The 25172-nt window shown below is 42.5% G+C and overlaps 1 protein-coding gene across 1 annotated transcript in view; it reads right to left on the bottom strand.

The window, feature by feature from the left end:
• Positions 1-25172, bottom strand: part of LOC134804693 (protein furry) — a 124422-nt gene that overhangs the window by 88075 nt on the left and 11175 nt on the right. The window contains exons 15-21 of the mRNA XM_063777815.1: positions 17838-17966; positions 15120-15284; positions 14832-14981; positions 14210-14373; positions 6162-6319; positions 5733-5843; positions 4435-4589 (exon numbers count right to left, since the gene is read on the bottom strand). Coding sequence (XP_063633885.1) covers positions 4435-4589; positions 5733-5843; positions 6162-6319; positions 14210-14373; positions 14832-14981; positions 15120-15284; positions 17838-17966 — 1032 coding nt within the window. The remainder of the gene's footprint in view (positions 1-4434; positions 4590-5732; positions 5844-6161; positions 6320-14209; positions 14374-14831; positions 14982-15119; positions 15285-17837; positions 17967-25172) is intronic.

The raw sequence follows: 25172 nt of genomic DNA, 5'->3' as shown, positions 1-25172 counted from the left end.
ATTCCATAATGTCAATATTGAGAGAGGAAAATGGGGACTAAGTTTTTATGGAGAAACTGCCGTCCCCTTTCTTCTTAACTATTGTTCACCAGACTATAAATACAGGTAACGAAATTTAAAATCAGCCTATGTTAAAACATCCTTGGTAAATAAAGCTAAATCAATTTAAGTCTAAAATGTGTCAAGGCACATTTTAGACCTTTTGTCCTTTTCCAGACAAAAGTTTTAGTACTTCGCTGGAATCTCGTGCAGGTTAGGGTAATATATGAGGGACTTAATGTTGACGTCCCTTGCTTAGTAAAAGGACCCCCTCGTAGAACTTTGGCGCGTCGGTTAAGTCTTGCGCGCTCAAAGGTTTAACAATTTTGAAACTAAAATAGAGACTACGCCATTGTTTGTCAATATTTTTAGTAAATATTTTTGTAATATTTAATTTATTTTATTTTATTTTATTTTATTTTTATTACATACATGGAAAACCAACAGCTATAAACATTTCCAAAAACTAAAATAGATTCACAGAGCCAATTACAGGTAGGAAATATAATCACAAATCAGTTACACACACAAGTTAAGCAACAGCACAAGCCAAGGTTCCTGTGTACAACTAGCTGCAAAACTGCATAGGCACATTAGGAATGGAAAACATTCATAAAGTGGCCATGCACTTCCACCGCCGACTGCACAAAACTTCAAAAAAAAAACCGAAATACAGAAAATACAAATATATATACAAGTGCACCCATGTAGTACTCGTATACTTCAGTAAGCCAAGCCCGAACCCGCGCTAGAAGTATCACCCATAAAAAATGCAATTAATTTATTTCTTATTACCGATATGCTATCACTAAATACATCGAAGTCTAAATTCAGTAAAACTTTATTTTAACTCATGCCTGCCCTGCACAAGAAACTGTTTTTTCTATATTTCGTGGAAGCCTGATTAATACTAATGGGACGAAAGTGCCTTAACCTTCTTAAGGGAACAGTGAAAGAAATTTTACTGAGTAAACTAGGACAATCGACATGGCCTTTAATAATATTTATTAAATACAAAATGTCAGCAATTTCACGGCGATTATTTTAATATTTAGTTTTCGTTCTTTGTAAACATACTTACCTGTCATAAATTAATATTTATCTTTACAAACTCGTAGGACCATATAATATCTAATGGTGCAAGCAACTGTGCAAAAAAAATGTGAGATCTTTTGCACATGACGTGATACAACACACAATTTTTTTCCCTGAAGCTTCTAATTTTAAGTTGTATCATGAGCTAATACCTAAACAAACAGTTTGTTATAGTCACAACATACTACTAGCGACTGCTATCGGAATACTTTCAAGTATGGAGTCTACTCCTATTAAAGTTATATAACGTTTACTTTGGTGCGATAAAAATCCGCCAGATGTCGCTTTAATAAAAACCGTTGAATTCGTTGTCGAAGCTTATTCGAAGGTTCAGAGATCTGCGAATAGATGCCGCTGCACAATGACAACGAATTATCATCTTCCTAGCGCTGCACGCTGTCCTGGCATTTTTGCCATGGCTCTTGAGCAGCTCGCAGCTGGTTTGCTATAGTACATTGTAGGAGAGGACGGAAAACCGCTAAAATATGGACGAGTAAGTTTGAGGGCCGACACGTTAGTGGAGGCCCTCAAATAATACGAGTCCATCTTTAGCGATTCCGGCCGAGGCATTACATAGTGCTTTTCACGACTACTGCGAGGAAATAAGAAAACATTTGCATAACTATAAGTACTAGCCCGCGATTTCTCTGGTAGCCAATTACTAGCCACTGCCTGTGCTGTCTCTCGAATTTCGGTATGCGTCAGCGTAAGAATATCATTTTGTTCACTAGAAGAACTCATTTCTAGCGAGCGTAGATACGTGTTTCTTGTATTTTTTAGTCAAACACAATTTACACTATCCAGTATCCAATTCAGTAAGTATTTTCAGATCCCGCCTTTTTTACTTTTTTATCACTTTTAAGAGGCGTTTTTCTGTTATTTGCTTGAAACCCCGACTCTAAACTTGGAAACGTTTTTGCTAAAAAAAACCACAAACAGCTACAAAAGTAAAAAACGCTTTAAGCGTGAACTGAATGGATAATTGTTAAAAAAAATGAACTGAATGGTTTTGAGATTTTTTTAAACAAGAAATTGGTCCTATAAATAACCTAATTTTATTATTGAAGGAAAAAGTTGCGCCAAAAAAGAACTTTTATTGATTTTTATGTTTTAAATGATACTCATTGCTGTAGCGAACCATCACCAATGACAGATGATGATAACAATGAAACATTGTAGTAGTGGTGGTTCAGGTGCTACAGCTATTGCCTACTTTCCAGCTTGGTTTTAGACCATCTATTGCCACATTTCCGAACAGTGGCGTGAAATAGCTATTTGTTGTACCTTATTTGTGAAACCTTTCACTTTCTTTGTGAATATTCGCTGATACATGGCACAGTTGATCTTTAGGTTGATTAAGACCAGGAGCCAAAGAGAGCCAACTCACATGAGTGTCTAGTCGCACTAAACCGTCTGTCACCGTTAAAGCGATCGCTAAATTTGATTGAACTTTCGTAGTTCTCTGCTGCGTGACGTTGATCGGTTTGTTGATTGGGGTTGGTGCAACTGGGCCTTCATGAGGGAGTAGGGGGGAGGAAATTTCGTCCCCACCGCGCTTTGTTCTAAGACATTTTTCCAAATCCAAACCTGGAAGCGTGCATGAACTCTAGGGGACAGCACAGGGACTGTCAGATTTTTGGCGCGATGCGTAAATGTGCTCCCGATGCCCAAAAGATGGCAGAACCTCTATACACAAGAAAACGTACGAGAACGGTAAATAATACAGTAAAATTATACATTTTGCGTTTGCGTCAAATCCGGTAGTTCTAATTTTTTGCAGGCTTGTTTATGATGTTGGCCCAATGAATAATCCAAGTTTGTGACCTCGAGCGCCGAACGCAACTTTGTCAAAAATCTAATAAACCGCAATTTTTTTAGATTTGGGCGATTATAACCCTGAAGTACTAGTTTTTGATAGTAACTTCCTAGGGCGTTTTTAAAGTAGACTAAATTTGCTACAATAAGACACTAGAATTGTCTCTGTACATCTAATATTTTCTGAGATAAAGCCTTTCAAAATTTTATAATTTTACGTCAGTTCTTAGCTATAATATAAGGGTTGGGTTGGTAATTTATATGGAATTCATCACCGGCACGTTCTAAGAAATATTTATTTTCCATAAAAAAATGTATGAGTGCCTATTTTGAAAAAAAAATTTTTTTTAAGAAAATAAATAATTTGTAGAACGTGGCGGTGATGAATCCCATATAAATTACCTGCCTAACCCTTATATTACGCCTAAGAACTGATGTAAAAATTATAAAATTTTGAAAGGCTTTATCTCGGAAAATATTAGATGTACAGAGACAATTCTAGTGTCTTATTGTAGCAAATTTAGTCTACTTTAAAAACGCCCTAGGAAGTTACTACCAAAAACTAGTACTTTAGGGTTATAATCGCCCAAATCTAAAAAAAAATGCGGTTTATTCGATTTTTGACAAAGTTCGTTCGGCGCTCGAAGTCACAAACTTGGATTATTCATTGGGCCAACATCATAAACAAGTCTGCAAAAAATACCGGATTTGACGCAAAAGAGCCAGGTTACAAAATTCGACAAAGTTACTGGATTAAAATGGTAGCACTTGCTTTGGCAATGTACATGTTTATGTTTCCGATTCAGGCCACAAGATGGCAGAACCTCCAACGTGCAGGGTTCGGGCATTAATCATATCATTTTCGGATAGATTAAGGAAGAGGAATCTATTTTTAGACAAAAATAATGCACTTCAGAACAAAAAAAACTACAATAGATATCTGAAAACAAAAAGTCAGAATGTCTGTTTTCAAAAATGTACGGTTTTTAAATAAATATGTTGATACGAGTAATATAAACAATGATGTGTATGTGAGAGTTAGGGAATTCAAAATGGTTCAAGACTGGCGATTAGAGATCCAGCGCGAAAAATCTTATTCGAGATTGGGTGTTTCGAGATGTCGACCGTCAGTTTTTCGAGATTCGACAAAGTAAGCGTAATTCAGAATGTACCTTTTTTAATACCACGTCGGGGCCCGCCTGATGGTAAGCAGTACCGTAGCCTATGGACGCCTGCAACTACATGCGCGTTGCCGACCCTTTAAAAACTTGTACACTCTTTTTTTGAAGAACCTCGGGAAAATATTAACCTCGGCACGGAAATTCCTATTAACCCGCACAGTGCGCAACCATTTAGGTTCTAGGGTGTGGGGGTGAATACCCCGGCGACAGCGAACGGTGCGGTGATAGAAAGCGGCCGTTGGCATCATGTCACACATGTTCAGAGCACAGGTGTAACCATTAAATTTACCTAGGTATTACGTACCTAGCACTGAATATGGTAGCGAGCGCCATGAAACAGCCGTCCGCGACGCGCGGCGGCCCGGTGAAGCACTTGTCCACCGTCCAGTCGAGCAGGGGACCGATGTCGGGGTTGCAGTCTAGAAGGAGCACTATCGTTTCGCGGGCCAATTCGTAGATCTAAACAAATGGATACATTATTTAATCAAAGCAGTTCTTGACATCATACGATATGTACCATCGCCCTCACTGTCAACTGCACATCGGCGGACCTTATGCCTTTTGTAATAAAGTCCACCGATGTACAGTTAGGAGTGTTGCTGATTGTACAGAATCAAATATGTAGATAGTGACAGCCAAAGCGGCCAAAGGCGTGTTACGATATACTTGGTCACTTTCAATTTGATGCTGACCGCCAAGTTCTTTTGCTGAACTCTCTATACATATAATATTATAAATGCGAAAGGAACTCTGTCTGTCCGTCTGTTACCTCTTCACTCTTAAACTGCTGAACCGACTTAGATGAAATTTAATGTGGTATCGATACAGTTTGAGGCCCAATGAAGGACAGGTTCGTTTTTGTCATCAACATCATTTCACGCAGAGGTAGCCGGCAGAAGCTAGTATAAGCGCGGAAATAGGATATATCGTCAGGTGACAAGCAAAACACAGTAATTACCAACGGCGGATTTGCAGTCTTTGCAGCCCTAGGCCCTGTAATAACTACTAGCCGCCCCTTTCTCAGCACCCATCACATAGACTGCCGCCCCTAATGTCTTACCGCTCTAGGCCCAGGCCTACTGGTAATTAGGGCAAATCCGCCATTGCTAATTACCACCATAAGGTCATAGCTACACATCGGTAACACGTGGCATTTAGGTAGCACTTAAACGATTTTTTTAGTGGTTTTTTTTTCTCGACTCCTATAGGAAGAACATTGTCACATCACTAGTCTATTAGAAACTGTCAAGTGCCACGAGTTACCGATGTGTGCTCATCACTAATCTTTGAAGTGCTACATGAATGCCACGAGTTACCGATGTGTAGTCATAGCCATAGTGAACCATATTAGTACTTAACAACCTTATTTAAGTACTAATATGGTTTTTTTGTTTAATATTTTTTTAGTAATTAGTGCTTGTCACCTGACGATATATTTGACACTTTGAACATTTAGTGCCTAATTTTCAGTGCCTAGCTCTCCAATTCCCATAAAAAAAAGTAAACGGCATATAGTACAAATATATACTATGAATGTATTGTTTGGTTTTATTACCTGCTTACGTTAATGAAGGGTTCAAAAGTGCATATACTGGTACGTACCTTATCGTTAGTGGAAGAAAGCATCTCGCTCAGCCAGGGGTAGAGCGAGCCGTCCTCGGCCAGGGCGTTCGGCGCGAAACATGAGCCGCAGCAAACCAGTGCACTCATTGCCTGCATACAATATGTACTATTTAATTTACCATGATTCAGTTAAGAACGGTTATTTTTGTATGACACATCTCATCCATATAATTCACATCAATTAATTTTCGAAGGGTAAATATTTTTCTTTTGTACTTAACTAATAACTAGGCGCTCCAGAGTGTTAAACGTAGCACAGATAACTTTTTGGTATCGTCTTGGGTCGTCTCATTCGTTTTTCGTCAAGTTCTTAAATTAGTCCTATTCTGCTTTCGTCACTCATTCTACATTGAAAGCCACCAACGATTGTGACGATACCAACTTTTTACATGATTAACAAAGATTTACCTTCAAGGCGGATAGATTGAGTCGGTCATCGTTTTCTTGAGTAGGCGGTTGAGGAACCAGGGCACCTAAATGTTTGGCGAGCGGGCCGCACCAACCGGAGAAGAGTGAAAATAAACCGCGGCACAGGTCCTTCTTCATCAATGATCCATACATCTCCACTGTGAAATATAACACGTAATCACTCACAATATATTCGTCTTTGGAATTCCCTCCCTCTCGAGATAAGGCAAAGTCAGACTAAAACTCTGTTTAAATACAAGTTGCGCAGACATCTTTTAGAAAAGTCTCTTAGTTAAGTAAATCTCATAAAAATCTGAAAGCAGGTATATAGATATATATATTTATATATATACAATATATTTATATATATTGTATTATATGTACACATATGTATATTAGTATTTTATGTATGACTATTTGTATAAGTAAGTATATTATAGCAGTATGTATATTTGAAATAGTATGTTGTTCAACATAAAATTTATGCTTAATATTAAACACAATTAGATTGCGTTGTTTTATCACAGAGATCCTATGGCCACCTCCTGTGTCCATTATCAGCAGACATAGAAGTTTTTGTGGCAAAATAAAACGATTGACAAAATAAAATATCGACATGTCTGTTATCGATGTTACCTTAACGTTATACTTAGATATTTATTACATTTTATAAGAAGTTAGCTACCCCGAAATACAGAACACGATCGATATCTTCTCCTCTTTTGATATATTTCTGATGTTTTCTGATAGTTTTCTATTCTTTTGACACTGTTTACTACAATTTACGTTTTATTTTATAAGTACTAAATATATGTAATGAAGAAGTTATGTACCGCTTAGTAATTTATTTGCATATTTGTAATTTCTCGGTAACTTACCAACAGCAAGTAGAAGTTACATATTTTAAATATTAATTCTACCTATAACTTCATCATCATCATCTCAGCCATAAGACGTCCACTGCTGAACATAGGCCTCCCCCTTGGACCTCCATTCGTACCGGTTGGAAGCGACCCGCATCCAGCGACTTCCGGCGGCCTTAACAAGGTCGTCTGTCCATCTTGTGGGTGGACATCCTACGCTGCGCTTGCTAGTCCGTGGTTTCCACTCGAGCACTTTTCGACCCCATCGGCCATCTTCTCTGCGTGCAATATGGCCTGCCCATTGCCACTTCAGCTTGCTAATCCGGTGGGCTATGTCGGTGACTTTAGTTCGTCTACGGATCTCCTCATTTCTGATTCGATCACGCAGAGAAACTCCGAGCATAGCCCTCTCCATAGCTCGTTGAGCGACTTTGAGTTTTGAGATGAGGCCGATAGTGAAAGACCACGTTTCGGAGCCGTAAGTCATCACTGGTAACACACATTGATTAAAGACTTTCGTCTTGAGGCACTGAGGTATGTCGGACGAAAAGACATTACGTCGTTTCCCGAACGCTGCCCAACCGAGTTGGATTCGGCGGTTGACCTCTTTATCGAAGTTGGACCTACCTAATTGGACTACTTGTCCTAGGTAGATGTACGAGTCAACAACTTCGAGTACCGAGTTCCCAACAGAGACTGGGATGGGCACAACATTGGCATTTGACATAAGTTTCGTCTTGTCCATGTTCATTTTCAAGCCCACCCGTTGTGAAACTCGGTTGAGGTCATCGAGCATCATGCTGAGTTCCTCCATCGACTTTGCTATGACTACGATATCGTCGGCAAACCGAAGGTGAGTGATGTATTCGCCGTTGATGTTGATGCCAAGTCCTTGCCATTCCAGGAGTTTGAAGGCGTCTTCCATTACGGTAGTAAACAGTTTCGGAGAGATAACGTCTCCCTGCCTTACGCCTCTTTGCAATGGAATCGCCTTCGTGTTCTGCTCCTGTACTCGGACCGACATGGTGGCGTTACTATATAAATACTTCAACACTTCGATGTACCGATAGTCAATATGGCATCGCTGAAGAGACTCAAGCACCGCCCATGTTTCCACCGAATCGAAGGCTTTCTCATAGTCCACAAACGCTAAGCATAATGGCAAGTTATACTCTTCGGTCTTCTGTATAACTTGCCGCAGCGTATGGATGTGGTCTATGGTACTATAGCCTTTTCGGAAACCGGCTTGTTCGGGAGGCTGGAAGTCATCAAGTCTGTGTTCGAGACGGTTCGTGATGACCCTTGAAAATAGCTAATAGACATGGCTCAGAAGCGTGATGGGTCTGTAGTTCTTCAATAGGTTGTTATCACCTTTTTTGAAAAACAGCACCACCTCGCCTCTATTCCATGTTTCAGGCGTTTTGCCCTCGGACAAGACGGAATTAAAGAGCTTCTGGAGGACTTTAAGTACCGGTGTTCCACCCGCTCTCAGAAGCTCTGAAGTGATTCCGTCTTTGCCCGGCGCCTTGTTGTTCTTAAGCTGCTTCAGGGCCATCCTAATCTCGTACAGACTGATGTCCGGGATATCTTCGGTATAATGAAATGAAAATGAAATGAAATGAAATGAAATTCTTTATTTCAGGCAACTAATGGCCCATACATAAATACCTTAAGGCGACAGTAGCGGTGGGTAAAATTTCAGATTCTGTCAATTTACCCCATTTCACACACAAGCGCACTGCACGCACACTACCTCACTTTACTGGGACAGGTCAGTGACCCATCATGTTTTTTTTAAGATTGGACTTTTAGTTTAGTATTGACCAGCCTCCTTTGAGGGTAAAAGCGTTCCATTGAAAGATGAAAGAGAAACAATGCATTTAATCTTGCTTTCCTTGTCTGTTCATGTCACACGTGACGTACTTACCTATTTAATTAATTTTATTGTTGACTGTTTTACTACCTAATATTGCTTTGTCGAGATACGCGTTTTGTACAATTAAAGCGAATAAAACAAGATGTCATTAAGTCAGATGTAAAATGTTATTTACTACTCTATACGGTTTTTCATAAGGTGCAAAATCCATTCAATAGGAATTTAAATAAATAAAGTTTCAGCAGGGTGGCAATTCCATTTTGGCGGATAAAGCGAAACAGAATAGTTCTATCGAACCTGCTTACAAATTTTCACGAGAATCAGTTGAGAAATGTGATCTGCAAAGGAGAACATAAAAAAGCATTTTTGCCCAAGCTGAAACGGAGACCTTTGCTAACGCTCGGCCAATGATGGTTTAGGTACACCTATAAAAAATAGTTGTCCCTGCTGTAATTTTAATATCTTTATATTTCAACGGTATAGTTTTGCCTTCAAAAATAATCGGTATCGCTAAACAATAGCGGTACCTTACTACTTATACGTTCACGAAATCGGTATCTGCATAACTTGATTGTTAGTAAACTAACCTGAAAAATAATCTCAAAATCTCCGAAACATTTATGTACAGTCACCTGCAATAATATGTTACGTCATTAGCGCCAACTTTGCCTCCAGGGAAACTTTGCCCAAAACGACAATTTTAAACAAATTCGTTAATGTAGAAAAAATTATAATAGTTATGGCCACCCTGCTATTTTTAGTAGAAAATAGGTTATATTTCTGACAAAACTATATACCAAACTTGTGCATAACTTGACTTGGGAATTTAGAGTTTGAGCGAGTTGTCTAATATAGGGTATATTTCGGCGGGCAAAAAATTGATAAATAATGAATGCAAGTAGAAAAAATTGAGAACCCTTTGACAAATATTTCCGGGTTTGAGTTATAACACATGAAGCATAGATTATGTCTATTGAGATTTAAACTAAAAAGGCCTAAATACACAAAAGTTTTAGCGGTGGGCAAAGTAATCCGGTAATTTGGCATCTATACCAACATTGGCCACCACCAAAAACGGATTAGGGTTGTCACTTTCATCTAATTTACCCAACTTCGCAAGTAAAAGAAGGTTATGTTTGTACACTAAAATAAGTTTATAAATATATACTGTATTTAATTTGTCTTATTATCCTTTATTTAGATGTTTTATCCCGTTAACGAATGAAAAACACAACAAAAATCATATTTTTGGCCATTAAACTATTGTAACAGATTTTCTCAAAAGTGACAACCCTAGCCTTTGTAAAATGCTTAGGCGAGCCTTATTTGGAAATGGGCAAAAACGGGTAGGCAACATTGCCCAGCAAATTTATTTTTAAGTTTTTACACTTATCGCTAAGTTATTAACAGGGAATGGTAGGATTGCCCAAAACCTTTAAGTGATCCTTAGACATCATCATCATACGAGCTGTATTTGAATACCAAATTGACGTGGGCAATGTTGGCGAAAACCCCGGATATCTTTGCCCGCCCTCTAAAACGCAAAAAAATGAGTAAAAACACGATAAAAAATATTTTTTTTTTTCAAATAAACTGATGCGTTTGATCACAATGGACGTGCTGAGCAAAAAAAGTCATATGATGTGATATTTTTTGAGAAATTCGTTTTAAAAAATAAGCGGGCAAAGTTGGTGATAATGACGGTACCTACTCTTCGAAGGCCGCAAAAATATGTGACATGGTCTTATGGTTCTACAAATAAGATCGTGTCAGATATTTTTGCGGCCTTCGTTGTGTAACATAAATTGCAGGCGACTGTACATTTGGAATAATTATTTTATTTAGTTTCAACGAAAGTTTCAAGTTTAGTACGAAAATACTTCAGATATGCAATATGCACAAAATGTAGACCTAATCGAAATAAAACATTGCTTTTTATAGGTAATTTATAAAACATTCGATACATAGGTATACATAACAATAACTAGAGCGCTATTGGCCTGTAAGCTTCATCTCGGTCTCCAAAGCCGCAAAAACTCGCTAGTACTTAGTGCTGGTCTAGCCGTTATTTTTTCTTGAAGATTTTCAGAGAACAGCACGTACACGCATTATACATATAGACGGAACGAACCGCATAATCATTATCATTTATTCGTCGCAATCCATGGTATTACAGATCTAGGTACAAGACTTTCAGGTATTACTTATACGAATTACATAACTCTTCCTGTTAATAGGCATTATTTTAAGATAAAAGTTCTATAATATAATACAAGATTACAATTGTCATCAAAATTCATTGACGTACAGAAGTCAAATACGTTTTTAAACTGACGCAAAATGATACCAGCATAATAAAAATTGATCCCAATCAGTAAAGATGAGTCTTTAAACTTTTTTAATTTTAAGCGAGTTTTGAAGGAACATAATACTTAAATTCGACTGTAATCGTATTGTTTTAAGATAGTTTACTGCGGTTTTCAACCATTATAACAGCAAATCAAATTTAAATGAGACGCGAGCTGATATTTATGTACCCTATTTTTTGAAATACAATTTATCTACTGGTATACTTTCTCGTGTGCGTATATGATTTAATGTCAATATAATTGTCAAAAGCAAGAAAATCAAGCTGTCATTTTCATTTGAAGAAGTACACGTGTGCTCCGGTGTAGCCCCAACGGGCATCTGACTTGAAGAAGAATTTTGAGTGATCTCGTCAATGTATGGAAATTGTTCGAAAGTTTACATTTGAGATTGAATTTCTGTGTTGTCTTTGTGAGTAAAAATATAAATCGCTAATAAATTGGTAGCTGAATTATCTAGCTTTCAGAATCATACAATAATTCAATTACTGTCAAAGACAAAATTGTTTTGCTTCTGTCTCAAACGGAACTCCATATTTTGATTTTTTGATACTTTTAGTGTCGATTTGTAGAGAATAACAGCAAATTAAAAATACAATGGCATGAAGAGTCGGTACACGGTTTCTTCGTGAACAAATTTACGTGTAATTTAATGCAATTATTAAACATTTATTGAACAAATTATGGTTACAAAGTGAGGTCTAAATCGAAAACGTCATATACCGGCCCCTTAAAACTAGCATACATATTATATAAAAATATAAAATATATAATATAATGTCGGGACAGCTTGGCTCTTGGATCTCCTACCAAGCTGTCAACGGGCTTTGCGATCGAAGTGTATAACTGTCCATAGAACCTCTCGATCTCGCCTAAAACCTCTGCTTTGCTCGACGCTATGCTGCCATCTTCCCGTTTCAGCTTTGTCAGCTGGCTTTGCCCAATAGACTTGTCCTATGGACACTTTGGAGCCATGGTTTCGCTCAATAGTCTCTTTAACACATTCGACACCGCGTACCCGACTCTCGGGCACTCGTAAACTTTACTCAGATGCCGGACAACCCGCCCAGCGGGTTGTTTTGTACGCAGATATAGACGACCGGTTTCTGGGGTAGTGCGCCGTTTTTTGCCCGGTTGCGAAAGTGTTAATACGGTTAGTATTAAAGAGACGCAGATCATTTCGCAAGGACTTAGATATACGTCTATTGAGCTGCCTATGACTTCGCGTCATCGGGAGACTGCAGCTGTAGCGAGCGTCGTTCAGCCATGAGGTTTAAGGTTTGCTCGGTCAATTTCTGAGGTCTATCTTTACGTCGGGGTCTATAAAACTTAGACCCTACTGTGTGGACAGTTTCCACTAGCCCGTCGTTGATTTCGTCCACTGAAGCCAAGTTCTCTAGGCAAGCAAAGCGGTTAGAGAGCTTTCGGGGGTTTTGAACATGGGCTCGAGTAGGTCGGAGCGAAGACTTCATCAGGCTGGACCTTTCAAGTTTAATATTGATATTTAGTGAGCCTCTTACGATTCGGTGATCACTACCGGTCTTTACCCTGTTGATCACAGAGACATCACTGAATATCCGTTTCTTGTCGGTCATGATGAAGTCTATCTCGTTTCTCTTGGAACCGTCAGGACTCATCCAGGTCCATTTCCTGTGAGGCGGCTTTTGGAAGAAAGAGTTCATCATGAAGAGTTCCTCTCTCTCCAGAAAGTCGGCCAGCCTCTGACCCCTAGGGTTCCGTTGCCCATACCCAAATTGCCCCACTCTCAACTCATCACCGCTTCTCTTGCCCAACTTTGCGTTGGAGTCCCCCATAACAACAGTAAAGTAGGTTTTAGAAGTATGTATGGTCCTACTTACGTCCTCATACATAGCCTCTACTTCATCATCGGAGTGTGACGATGTCGGTGCGTATACCTGAATGACCTTCAGCGAATATCTTTTGGATATTCTGAGTATACCACCCTGCTCGACACACTGTCGATGGTTATTATGTTATTTACGAGGGACTTGTGAACGAGAAACCCGACACCACCTTGGGACTGTTGGTCGCCCTCCCGGTGGTAGAGCAAGTTACCAGACTTCAGGGTTGTCGTGTCCTCCCCCTCTCTACGGACTTCGCCTAACCCTACAATGTCCCAGTGTAACCTGCTCAGTTCCTCTTCCAGCTCGCAGATCTTTTCGTCAGTCCTCATAGTGCGTATGTTGTGTGTTACCAGGGCCAGTCGTCGTCGGGGCGGGTAGCCGGATCTTTGCCGGAGATTCTTAGGACCCCTGACCCCGCTAATGCCCTAACCGCTACCATAGCCAGAGCATCGGGGGTCGCCGGAACCTCGGGGCCGTGGTTTTATTGTGCTCTGCATGATGGGGGGTGAATGCCAAAATCGCCACGCTTGGCAGGCGGGTTGGCGATCGCAGTCGAGTACACCGAATTTGAGGGACGCTGCTGCCCGTCCACCGGTGGTCTTGGACGTAGTTTAAGGACATACCCACATTACCCAGGTCCACTCCTATACTTATCGATAACAGATTTATCGATGTTTCATTTCTCAAACACTCGTTTTTGCCACAAAAACTTCTATGTCTGATTATCAGTTAAGCTCGATGGTACCATAATATTGCATTGTCGTCCGACTTACATGTGTATGCAAATTTTCAGCTTAATCAGAAACCGGGAAGTGGGTCAAATTTAACTTGCAAGATGTGATATTACAGACTGACACACAGACAGACAATGGGACAGGTGAAACTAAAGCTTGTAGTTAGAGAGCAGTAAATTTTATATGACTGGGTGAATTTTCTAATCTCTTTACAACGCCTTGCAAATTGCCAATGAGGCATCACTGTTGATCATGGCGCTAGAATACCTACGAAGCGTGGACAAATTGAAATGACACTACTACCACTTGTCAAACTAGTCTTACAACTGTCAAAATATCCTTACGTGGAAAACTTTTGATGAGTTCTGTGACGAAGTCGGCGAAAGTAAGTCGTTGCTCCCTGGCCGCCGGCGCATCCTTCTCCGCCTCCACCTCCAGGCACTGCCGCACGCCGTCCAGGTACTCGGTCAGCGACGAGTGCAGGCTGCCTCCTTCTAGCGCGAATGGGCTGAAATCGGTACTTTTATGTATTGAACAGGTAGGTACTTAGCTTGATATCGTAAGGCAATTCTGCACGACATTTGCATTTCCATAGGTTTCGTTCATTTTTAAGATGCATGTAATAAACCTTATGTGGTTTAGATAAGATAGAGTAAACTGTAATTTTCATCACACTTGCCCAGTAAGCGTGTTATTTCACGGGTTTTTTTTTAATTATGTCACTAACACTAACGAACCAAGAACGTATAGGTTGTGTGATGGTATCACTCATACAACGAATTCGTGCCAGCTTTCGTGAAACAATCAAAGACGAATTTAGGGTACGTATTTTTGCCAAACCTTATTTTCAATGAACTGCAACATTGATAACGGGGTTTTGTTATATTTTCTCATCCTAACACACAGGTGCATACCTTGTTACGCAAGCTAACAAGGTAGTGTTCTGATGGAATAGAAGAAGCTCACCTGTTAGCGAAGGTCTTGCGCTGCGCGATGAGGAGCAGCATCTTGTTGAGGTTGAGTCGCAGCGCGTCGCGCCGCCGGCGCCGCCGCATGTTCTCCTGCTTGCGGTCAACGGCCTCCCTCAGGAGAGGCACTAGCTCCTCCATCAGGTCCCTGCGTGTTTCATAAGTTATTATGTTATTACAGGTTTATACTTATTTCCAAGTATAAATATAGAGTAAATAACGGCCGTTAAAACCGGCAAAGATTTATCTACGCGTATAATAGTGTGCGCATATGTACGTTGCTTACTTGAGTGCGTCGGGGTTGATGTTGCCGCAGGCGGCGATGGCGGCGTCGCGCACCTCGGGTACCTCGCAGCGCGCCAGCGGCACCGCCAGCTTGTGCAGCGCGGCCGGCGACGCCGCGCCACGCGCCTCGCCGCCGCTGCGCTCGCTCAGCGAGTCCGGCGACGAGCTGCCGCACACACGATACGTTCAATAATATACACATAATAATACAATATCAAGCTAGCATTAAGCATATTGTACAATTTAATGTCCATTTAGTAATACGCTCTAATTGATAAGTTGAAAAAAATCGGTGTTCAGTAAAACTATGTATATTAATCTACAAATTACATATGAAATACTTACATATTTAAATACACGCGAACAAATAAATGATAATTTTCGAGCATAATAATTGTACCTTAACACCGTGCGTTTTGAATGCAAAAACTTTAAGGCTATTTATTTAGTTCATACTACATTTAACTAATTATTATCACTAAAAAGCTCCATAAACACAAACCTGTTAAGGTATTGAAAAAAGCATAAATTATAAAACTTATCATAATAACAAGCTTTGCAGATGGACGGTTTTAACAGACACAAATGGACGTAAACGATAAAAAGACCGTAAGTTACTTCCTGTAATACATCCAATTATCACCAAACTTTCAATTATGTCATACTTTACAAATAATACCCCAATATTACATGTCTACTACGGGTCAGCAAAGTTTTATTTAAAACGCTGCCAGGCTACCTATTATACTACTACTTAGTGCATATAGTAGGTAGCCTGCAAAGTTATACTAATAATGATATCAGAATTAGGAAAAGTAAACTGACAGCAGTTGGAAATATTATTTTTGGTTCAGGAGTATTTATGGTAAAAATACATATGATTAAGACATTAACTTGTGTAACTGTGCTAAAATTTAACGAAAAAGGTGCCCACAGCTGTCAGTTTACTCTAATTCAAGATATTAGTTTAAAACTGTTCAGTCCCGAGTTAAGCGTCATTTTTACAAAACTGCTTGTAAACTGGTATTACAGTGTTAATTTTTTCTATGTGAAAGTACAGACAGTGTCCCTACCAATATTATAAATACGTGACTGTCTGCCTGTTACCTTTTCACGTTTAAAATGCTAAACCGTTTTAGATGAAATTTGGTATGGCGACAGTTATTGAAGGCCCGGGGAAAGACACTTAGGGTAGTTTTTGTCAAACATCATCATTTCACACGCAGACGAAGTCGCGTGCAGAAGCTAGTACTAAATACTTTATCAAGAAACTAAGTTATATGAAACCCAGTCGTGGTCGCCTTATTGAATAACTCATTTGCAAAACCGAAGTGATCCCATAAGTGTTCTGTGAAAAGTTTTGTACGGAACACTAAAAAGCATGTCAAAATTATATTACTTCTTCTGTTGTGGAGAGTGCAAAGAATAAGAAGCAATGGTTGAATTCTTTACCTCTTTTAATTACTGTTTAAAGTTACTGACATATTTTTATATAAGTATACAGTCTATCAACGGCTTTTCAAGTACCTATTTTTATTAAATATAACAGTGTTATGTCTAAATTGTCTAAAACAACACTGTTGCATGTGTCAGGCCTCCCCTCACGGTGCAATATAATACCTATACAAATAACATTAACTAACTTATTTAAATATGTTTCAAACATCTAAAAGCTTAGTTTATGAAATAGGTAGAAGTATATGATTATGATGAGGTACAGGCAAATTCACAAAATCTGGGATAAAAAAATAACTTAACAAAGGACATTAATCATTGCATGTGTTGTCCGACCATGTTTAGCTTTAAAGGAAACGGCGGTTTGATGCGCCCAATCCATACAGTGTATTTGCCAGCTTTAGTGAATCGTCCTGTATCAAGTTCCCGAGACTAAAATCCTCAATAGCGATATGTAACGGACCAGCCCACGCCGCCACGTGCGCGCTTACGTTAGCGAGTACCGTGACATAAGCAACTGAGAGCGGCTAAGACTAAACTGCATCCATGAACATATAAAACGTGTCATTTACAAACAAAACAAAATAACAAAGCCTGCTACGTTAATACCATTCAATATGAGTGTGACATGTATGCGTCGTTTAGGTATGTATGTACCTATAGACTGGCGGACATATAGAGTATGGTAATACAAGCACATGTTTTGTGTCAGAAAACGTAATGTTTAACCCTTTTCAGTAGGTTATTGTAGATGATACATGTGCGCTAGCTGTGCACAAAACTTTCTGCGTGAAATGAGCGATGACGACAGACTACAGCGACAAATAGGTCACTGTCGTACAAATTCCCATACGTATAGAATTTGCAGCGCCGGTTTCATCTTGGTTATTGAGATGTTGATATAAATGTGTGTAATTGATATAAATAAATGATAGATTCATTAAATCCGGCCGTGAACAATACGTATCTCTGAATCTTGACAATAATAATTAAATTTAATCTTTTCAAAAAACTTATCAATATTATCAATCTATCGTTCAGCATCCATATAGACGATAAATATTTGTGGTGGTGGTTTGATGGTGTACAAAATATTTTAAGCAGATGTCACAACTTGTTTGAAATATATGACGTTGTGTGATAAGCTCTCTCGTTATAGGAGGGTACCAGACGAGTGGTGTAAAGGAACAAGATGGAACCGACGCACGCACGATGTAATGAAGGAACGAATGCGACGTGCACATAGCGAGCGTCAAATGTCCACCTCGTCCGCTTGTGATGTTTGTGTCCGCGCGCATAGCTTAAGGGCAGCGTGAAGAAGCCGCCCGGCGCGTTGAGGCTCTCGCTCGAGGAGCTGAGCGCCGCGGCCCCGAGCCAAGCCTCCGCGTCAGTGCTACTGAACAGAGGATTATGTTGCGCCGCATACTTCCGCCCTACTGCTTCCACACCGCCCTCCCGCCGCCGCTCGCTCTATCTGTACCATCACTACCCTACTACGATATTCATTCGTATCATACTCAACACTATATTCACTTACGTTATGTGATGTATATAAACGTTGGTATGTAAGTTGGAATCTAAGCTATTACTGCAGCTAATTAACCCAAGGTACAAAATATCATATTGGTGACGGCAAATAGAAAAACGCGAGCGACAATAATAGTTCATTATTACAGGGAATCGGAAAATATTTGTAAAAGGACTCTTCCCTTTCGCAAGTACCCCTTGTCTAGATTAAAACCGATAATTGAGCGGTACAACAGAGTTAACTATTAAATCAAAGTTTCAATAATATACATAAGTAAATCGTTTATTACATTACTAAATTGACTATCAATTATTTACTTTAGCAAAATTTCATTCAACATAAGCTTTTATTATCGCTAGGGTATTTAAAATCGAAGAGGAGTTTTAAACGATATTACTGAAACTGAGTTTGTAGCTCAGCATAAAAAAAATACATAAAATTCATGCGCTTCATACATATTATATCATACATATTAGGAGGCAAATTCAAAATATGACTTATCTTCATTCAGTATGTATCTACGGTGATTTAAATCGGAGCTACATTTCAACAAAACTGTGGAGACCGGGGTCTGTACCTTTAACGGGCAAGGTTCCGTCACACAGGCGCGTTTTCCGGGCGCGGCGTGAGCGTTTCTATATGTAATAGCGGCGCGCCCCGCTCACTCGCCGCCCGCAAAACGCGCCTGTGTGACGGAGCCTTAACAGTGTCAGAAATTACGGAAAATTGAAACTTTGACATTAAGTTAAGTCATTGTTATAGAATGGTCATTTTTGCCATACAAAATCGACAGTTGTCCGTTAATAAACTTAAATCGTCACAGATAAACCACATCGTCCAGAAAAAAATATTAAGTTAAATTTGTTGTTTCTCAGTGACGTCCTTTAATAGCAAAGGAGAATGGGCAGATTTGTATGGCTACTGGCCTTGGAACCAGTAAAAATAGGCGATATACCATCGGAAACGTTTTGTTATAAATATACCCCATGTTTTTTTATGGCGAGTAATGCCAAATCACTGCATCCCGGCATTTTGCCATGGCTCTTGGGAGCCTGGGGTCCGCTTGGCAACTAATCCCAAGAATTGGCGTTGGCACTAGTTTTTACGAAAGCGACTGCCATCTGATCTGAACTGTCAAATCACTGTGTGGCGAAATTAAGGCAAGATAAATAGATATTTCCAGAGATGTGAAAAATACTTTATAAAAAGTATTTAAATACAAAATATAAAAATTTTACCTTCCAATAAAATTGTTATTATGTTTCCTTCTACGTCAGAGGTCTCCATTGAGAGAGTAACGTCTCCGGTGTCCGATAGATGCCGCTAGCGTCTATGTAGTCGCTCCGCCCCACGCCGTGACGTAGTTCCGCTTCCCCTTCCTGCGAACTGTTACTCGCTTTCCGCGACTCGCCGCCATGACACATTGTTGAGGAGAAGTACCGTCGGCATAAAAGTAGCCTAGTAGCCTGCCAGGAAGGCATTACTCAGACCTCTGACGTAGAAGGAAACATAATAACAATTTTATTGGAAGGTAAAATTTTTATATTATGTGTTCCGTACTCTACGTCAGAGGTCTCCATTGAGACCTGTTTATTATCTCCTGGTGGCGAGTCAGCGGGCGCGCAAGCGTTAGGGCTACACCTACTGTCATAGAACTCAGAGAAAGAATAAATATATATACGCCTTATTGCAACCCATGAAATCACAGTGACTCGTTATAATGATGCATTACAGGAAATTGAGAATTTAAATTGTAATCCCAGGTTCGAATCTGACGTTAAACTGGTTTAAGAGATTTCTCATTCGAAATCGCATCCGATCCGCAGAATTTCGGCGATAGAATCGTCTGAAAAAGTCATGTTTCCAATTAACTTAAGCTAATTGGATAGTTTTCCAGCCAATTTAGTGAATAAGTACATCGTGGATCGAAAGCAATCGTAGGCGAGGCCGGCTTGGATGAGACTGTGGCTGGAAGAAATAGGCGCAGTGTCCCCTAACATTTTGTGTAATTCTCACAAGTTAACGTACCCAGACTACCTACTTACTGGGTCTATACTTTATTCCGGAGTCTCTAAGAGTCCAGTCGGTAAGACACGTTATCTGGTTTAGAGCCGAATTTCGGACACAAAATAATAGCGCGAAAGTTATCTATGCAATTGCCCGGGCTACAGAGTAGTAGAGTAAGGTCATTGACCCTGCGGCCTGATGCTAACAGTAAAAGAGCGGCAGCTCTTCTATATAGGTACGTTGTAGGGCTATTCAAGTTAGGGCAAGTAATTTTAATTAGATTTCTCGCGTCCCAAGCTGGTGGTTTGGGAGGCGCTGGTCTTGCTATTAATGGCTTTGGAAGAAGGCATAGTGTCCGATAGGCTTATGAACAAGTGTCGTTCTGAAAGCTAACATGGACAGTAGAAATAGGTGCCTGAGATAGCTCGTTACTTCACTGGATATTAGAGGTACCTGGCAATCAATCTTATTTTTGATGCACCATGAAGACCATTTCTACATTGTGGGTGTACAGGCGGCCTAGAGAAGGCGACGATCTAAGGAGTGCTCCCGGTACTGGTTTTCTATACAAACACAGTACCAGAACCGGGAATACCCGGTTCTCGCCATACAAACTCAGTACCGGGAGCATCCCCCGGACGATCACTTGAGTTTCTTTCTGTCTCTTTATCACTCTTCCATATTAGTGAGACACTGACAGTTGCGCCTCGTTCGCTACGTAGCGTTAGCCCTTGGCATGTTGCATGCATGCGCCAGTCACGCCAGTAAGTACATCAAGCGGACGTCACTCCTGATCCCGCTAGCCCGGTGTTGGAGCGTCCTATCTGACAGGAGCTACGCCTCGATTCTTAAGGTCGTTGACTCGTTAGAAAGGGCGGTCTGACGTTGTGTTCACTAGGACCGCCAGTAAATTGCAAGCTTACCGCAGCTGCGTGAAGGCTCTCCTCATCACGCCGTCACAGTAAACAGACTAGGCTGGGAGGTGGAGACATCCATGCCAAGTCGTATCACCGGCAGCTGCCAAACGCGTCGTGGTAGCAGATCAAAGAGTCTGTTAAGAAATACCGTGGCACAGTGCGAGGGCTCTCGAAAGCGGAGGCCGGCCAACAGGGCGCCTATCAGGCGAAGATAGTCTCGGCGGCTTCTGGGCGCAGCGGCCCCTCGGGCGCGCAGTGACTTCTTGATAAACCGTCGCCCTCGGGAGTTGTACCGACCTGGTAAGTAGCAAGGAACCAGCGCGACCTGTAGACGGTCTGCTGGCATCAGCAGTTTTTGCGACAGCCGTAGTAACGGAAGGGATGTAGTGTCGCCGTCGTTTTATGTATACTGTAACGGTCCGGTTGTATGTTTGTAGGACACTTCTGTCGTCAGCGCTGCAGATGCGGCCCGTTAACGATTACTCTCCACTGAAAGGGCCTTACCTCGTACATTGTCTACCATTATTGGAGATTGTAACGGACTGCAGGCATAAGATGAGGAGGGAAGTGGCACGAGGTTTTCGGCAGCTGTCAGAAGTGTTGCTGGGGACTGCGAAGGTGTCACCTTCCTCCATGAACTAAAGTTTGCGAATTTAAGACTAAACAGGAGGCATTGAGTCTCATTTCTGCGAGGAACTCGGCAGCAAGGCAGGCCTGTATGTCACGAAAAAGAAAACTTTCAATCGGGGTGCTGTGCCGCGTGTCCCACGTGATGTCTAGGAGCGTGATGGTCTAATTCACTTTATCCGAAGAAACGCCTATATTGAGCTAGTATAGGGATATGGTAGCATGCTTTTAAAGAAATCGAACTGATGAAATCAAGTCTAAAATCGATTTTGGCGCTTTGCGTAACAAAACTGTTTCGATAAAGTCGAAGACAGACAGATGGAAACTGCTGGAGTCCCCCTGGCCCCTTTTTCTTAGCACCGGAAACTCAAGCTTGTTCAGGCGCAGCGGGTTTATTTGTCCCATTTTGTTTATTAGGGGCTTGGCGAACGAGTTCGTCTTTGTAAGACGGAACTTAAGCTGGAGAGAGCGGGCAGCAGAGAGATAATTATGTGAGGTCTGCAGACCTTTTCGATGCCTTCAACCTCGGTTGTGAGCGGTCGCACAGGATCGTGTCGCAAAGCTGCTCTCCGGTTGGATCGCTCGCTGGCCTCGAGACGTTGTAGGACCCTCGAAGCGGCACGGCTCCTCGTCGATCAGCACCTTTATGAAGCTCAGGGACGCGACGTATTTTCCTCTGGGTATCGACAATCTTACCGCTTTCAACTCCGGGCAGTCGAGCCACGCTAGGACGAGGCTCCTAACGACCTTGCCTGCCGTCGCCATCCTTAACCGAAACCAAGAGTTTAGCGGTCTGTTCGTGCTGTGGCACCATAACTATATGCGCCTGCGTACCTCAATGGGACCATGTGGACAGGACAAAACTGATACCGTGGCGCCCAGCGTCTGCTTGGTGGGCAGGGCATCGGGGACGGGTAAGTTCGCGGTGGTATTCTTGCGAACAGAACATGGGCGCCATTGCAAGGGACGACATCGTCGTAGTTGTAGGTGGACAGCATCGGCGTGATTGTCGGCGCCATCATGGCAACCGCCGCCGCTCGGGAGGTGCCGGTGCGTAAGGTGAGAGGCGCCATCGTGGTGGCCGGCTCGAGAGGCACCGGTGCGTGGGGCGGGCGGCGCTATCATGGCGGCCGCCACTGGCTCAGGAGGCGCTGGTGCGTGTGGCGAGGACTCATCGTGGCGGCCCGCTCGAGAGGCGCTGTCGCGTGAGGCGGGTGGCACCATCGTGGCGGCCGCCGCCGCCGGCTCGGGTGGCGCCGGTGCGTGAGGCGAGAGGCGCCATCGTGGCGGCCAGCTCAGGAGGCACCAGTGCGTGAGGCGGCCGCCGCCAGGCTCGGGAGGCGCTGTTGTGTGAGGCGAGAGGCGCCATAGTGGCGGCCAGCTCGAGAGGCGCCGGTGCGTGAGGCAGGCGGCTTCATCGTGTCGGGCGGCGCCAAAGTGGTGGTCGTCACCACCGGCTCGGAAGGCGCCGGTGCGTGAAGCGAGAGGCGCCATCGTAGCGGCCAGCTCGGGAGGCACCGGTACGTAAGGCGGCCGCCGCCAGGCTCAGGTGGCGTTGGTGCGTGAGGCGCCATAGTAGCAGCTAGCTCGAAAGCCGTGAGGCGGGCGACGCCATCGTGGCGGCCGCTGCCGCCGGCTCGGGAGGCGCTGATACGTGAGGCGAGAGGCGCCATCGTGGCGGCCAGCTCGACAGGCGCCGGTGCACATGACGGACGTTACCTGCACGGGAGGCGCCGATGCGTGTGGCGGGCAGCGCCATCGTAGCGCTGTAGGCTGGCTCGTAGTTGCACGCATCATCACGGCGACACTTTGCCCTCGGCGGCTCCATCGTGGTGGCCTCCACCGGCGCGTAGGTCACCAGCGACGTCATGACGGACGGCAGCCGACGGGCGAACGGCACCGCCGCTGTACTCGTAATGTTTCCACTGCTTCCACGTAACTTACCTTCCTTCCACATCGAGCAGTCGGGAGTCGCAGGAGCGGTCCGCTTTCACCTTGACGCCAGGACGGGATCGAGAGGTCCGTGATCCACTCGCGCCGCGACCGCAGCAACAGGAGTGGGCGTGTGACGTGTCTCGGAGTCCCGCGGACTGGGAGCGCCCGCACCGCGACACCACTCCGCAGCGTCGCGGCGTCTCGGAGTCATCTCGGACGACAGCAGAAGAAAGTCGACGGCGCCGGCGCGGCGCGCGACACGGCGGGGGCGGGAGGCGGGGCGCCGGTGCCACGGGCGGGGGCTCCCTGTCGCGTCGCTTCTGAACGCCAAATAAAACTAGAATATCATTAAACTGGCTCACCGGATGGTTCGAGACAATCCAAACCTCCTTATCAGTCCTATAGAAGCGCGGCACCCAGCAGCGGCGCGCGCAGGCTGTCCGCCTCCGCGCCGCCCGGGCGCCGCGCCCGCCGCCGCAGGCACGACGCACGTTCCCTCTCCGAACGCGGAGCGACTTACGTTACCACTTGTTGATAAAAAACTACTGACGCACTTCCTACTTCGATCTCGAAAATGCGCGACCCGCCTGAGAACCGTGCCTGTCAAAGTAGGCATTTACGATGCGCAACTAACAACACGAGGTACTCCCAGGCTTGTTAACGGTAACGATTTTAGCAGCATGGTATGTAAAAAATAATTTAGCAAGAAAAATAAAAATAAAAAGTGGGTAGAATCGAAAAGCACTTTCGATCGCGGGATCGCCAAAAGACTAATAATAGCGATCTCTGCTATATTTCACTATTTAATGGAACAAGCTTTAGTTCGGAAATTTTAAAGCACCATGCTGCAAAAATGTACGCAAAAAAAATTTGCGGACCATCGGACAAGACGGTCGACGAAACAATGTGTCATGGCGGCGAGTCGCGGAAAGCGAGTAACAGTTCGCAGGAAGGGGAAGCGGAACTACGTCACGGCGTGGGGCGGAGCGACTACATAGACGCTAGCGGCATCTATCGGACACCGGAGACGTTACTCTCTCAATGGAGACCTCTGACGTAGAGTACGGAACACATAATACAAATACTTCCTTGATATACTATTTCAAATGCAAAATAGTTTTTGGATTTGTATTTAAAATACAAAATACGAAATAGGTATTTTCAAAATACTTTTTAAAAATACAAATACTTTGCGATAAAAGGTACTCTGAATAGTGAATACCTAGTCTGAATTAAAAAGTATTACTCAGAATTTCCGAGTTGAAAAGACTCTCTTTAATCTTTGAAAACAGTGTGTCAATCAGTCCTCTATCTAAAGTGCAAATTTCTAGTTATTTGCTCATATTAACCGGTAGGATGGATGAATGATGGTTTTTAACGGCCAATTTTTAAAGCATTAATTTAGATTTGTAATGTTTTACAGCTTGTATAATGACTCTCGTTGGTGTGATGAAAACGTCTCGTTTGTGTTTCACCAGGGCAGAAAAGTTTGTTCACCTCTCGTGCCTTGAAACCCTCGCAAAACTCAAGATTCCACTTTTTTAACCACTCGCTACGCTTGTGGTCATGCGCGACGTGACTAAAC

The sequence above is a fragment of the Cydia splendana genome, chromosome Z, assembly GCF_910591565.1.
Source record: "Cydia splendana chromosome Z, ilCydSple1.2, whole genome shotgun sequence".
Lineage (NCBI taxonomy): Eukaryota > Metazoa > Arthropoda > Insecta > Lepidoptera > Tortricidae > Cydia > Cydia splendana.
This window is presented reverse-complemented; position numbering and strand designations above follow the sequence as displayed.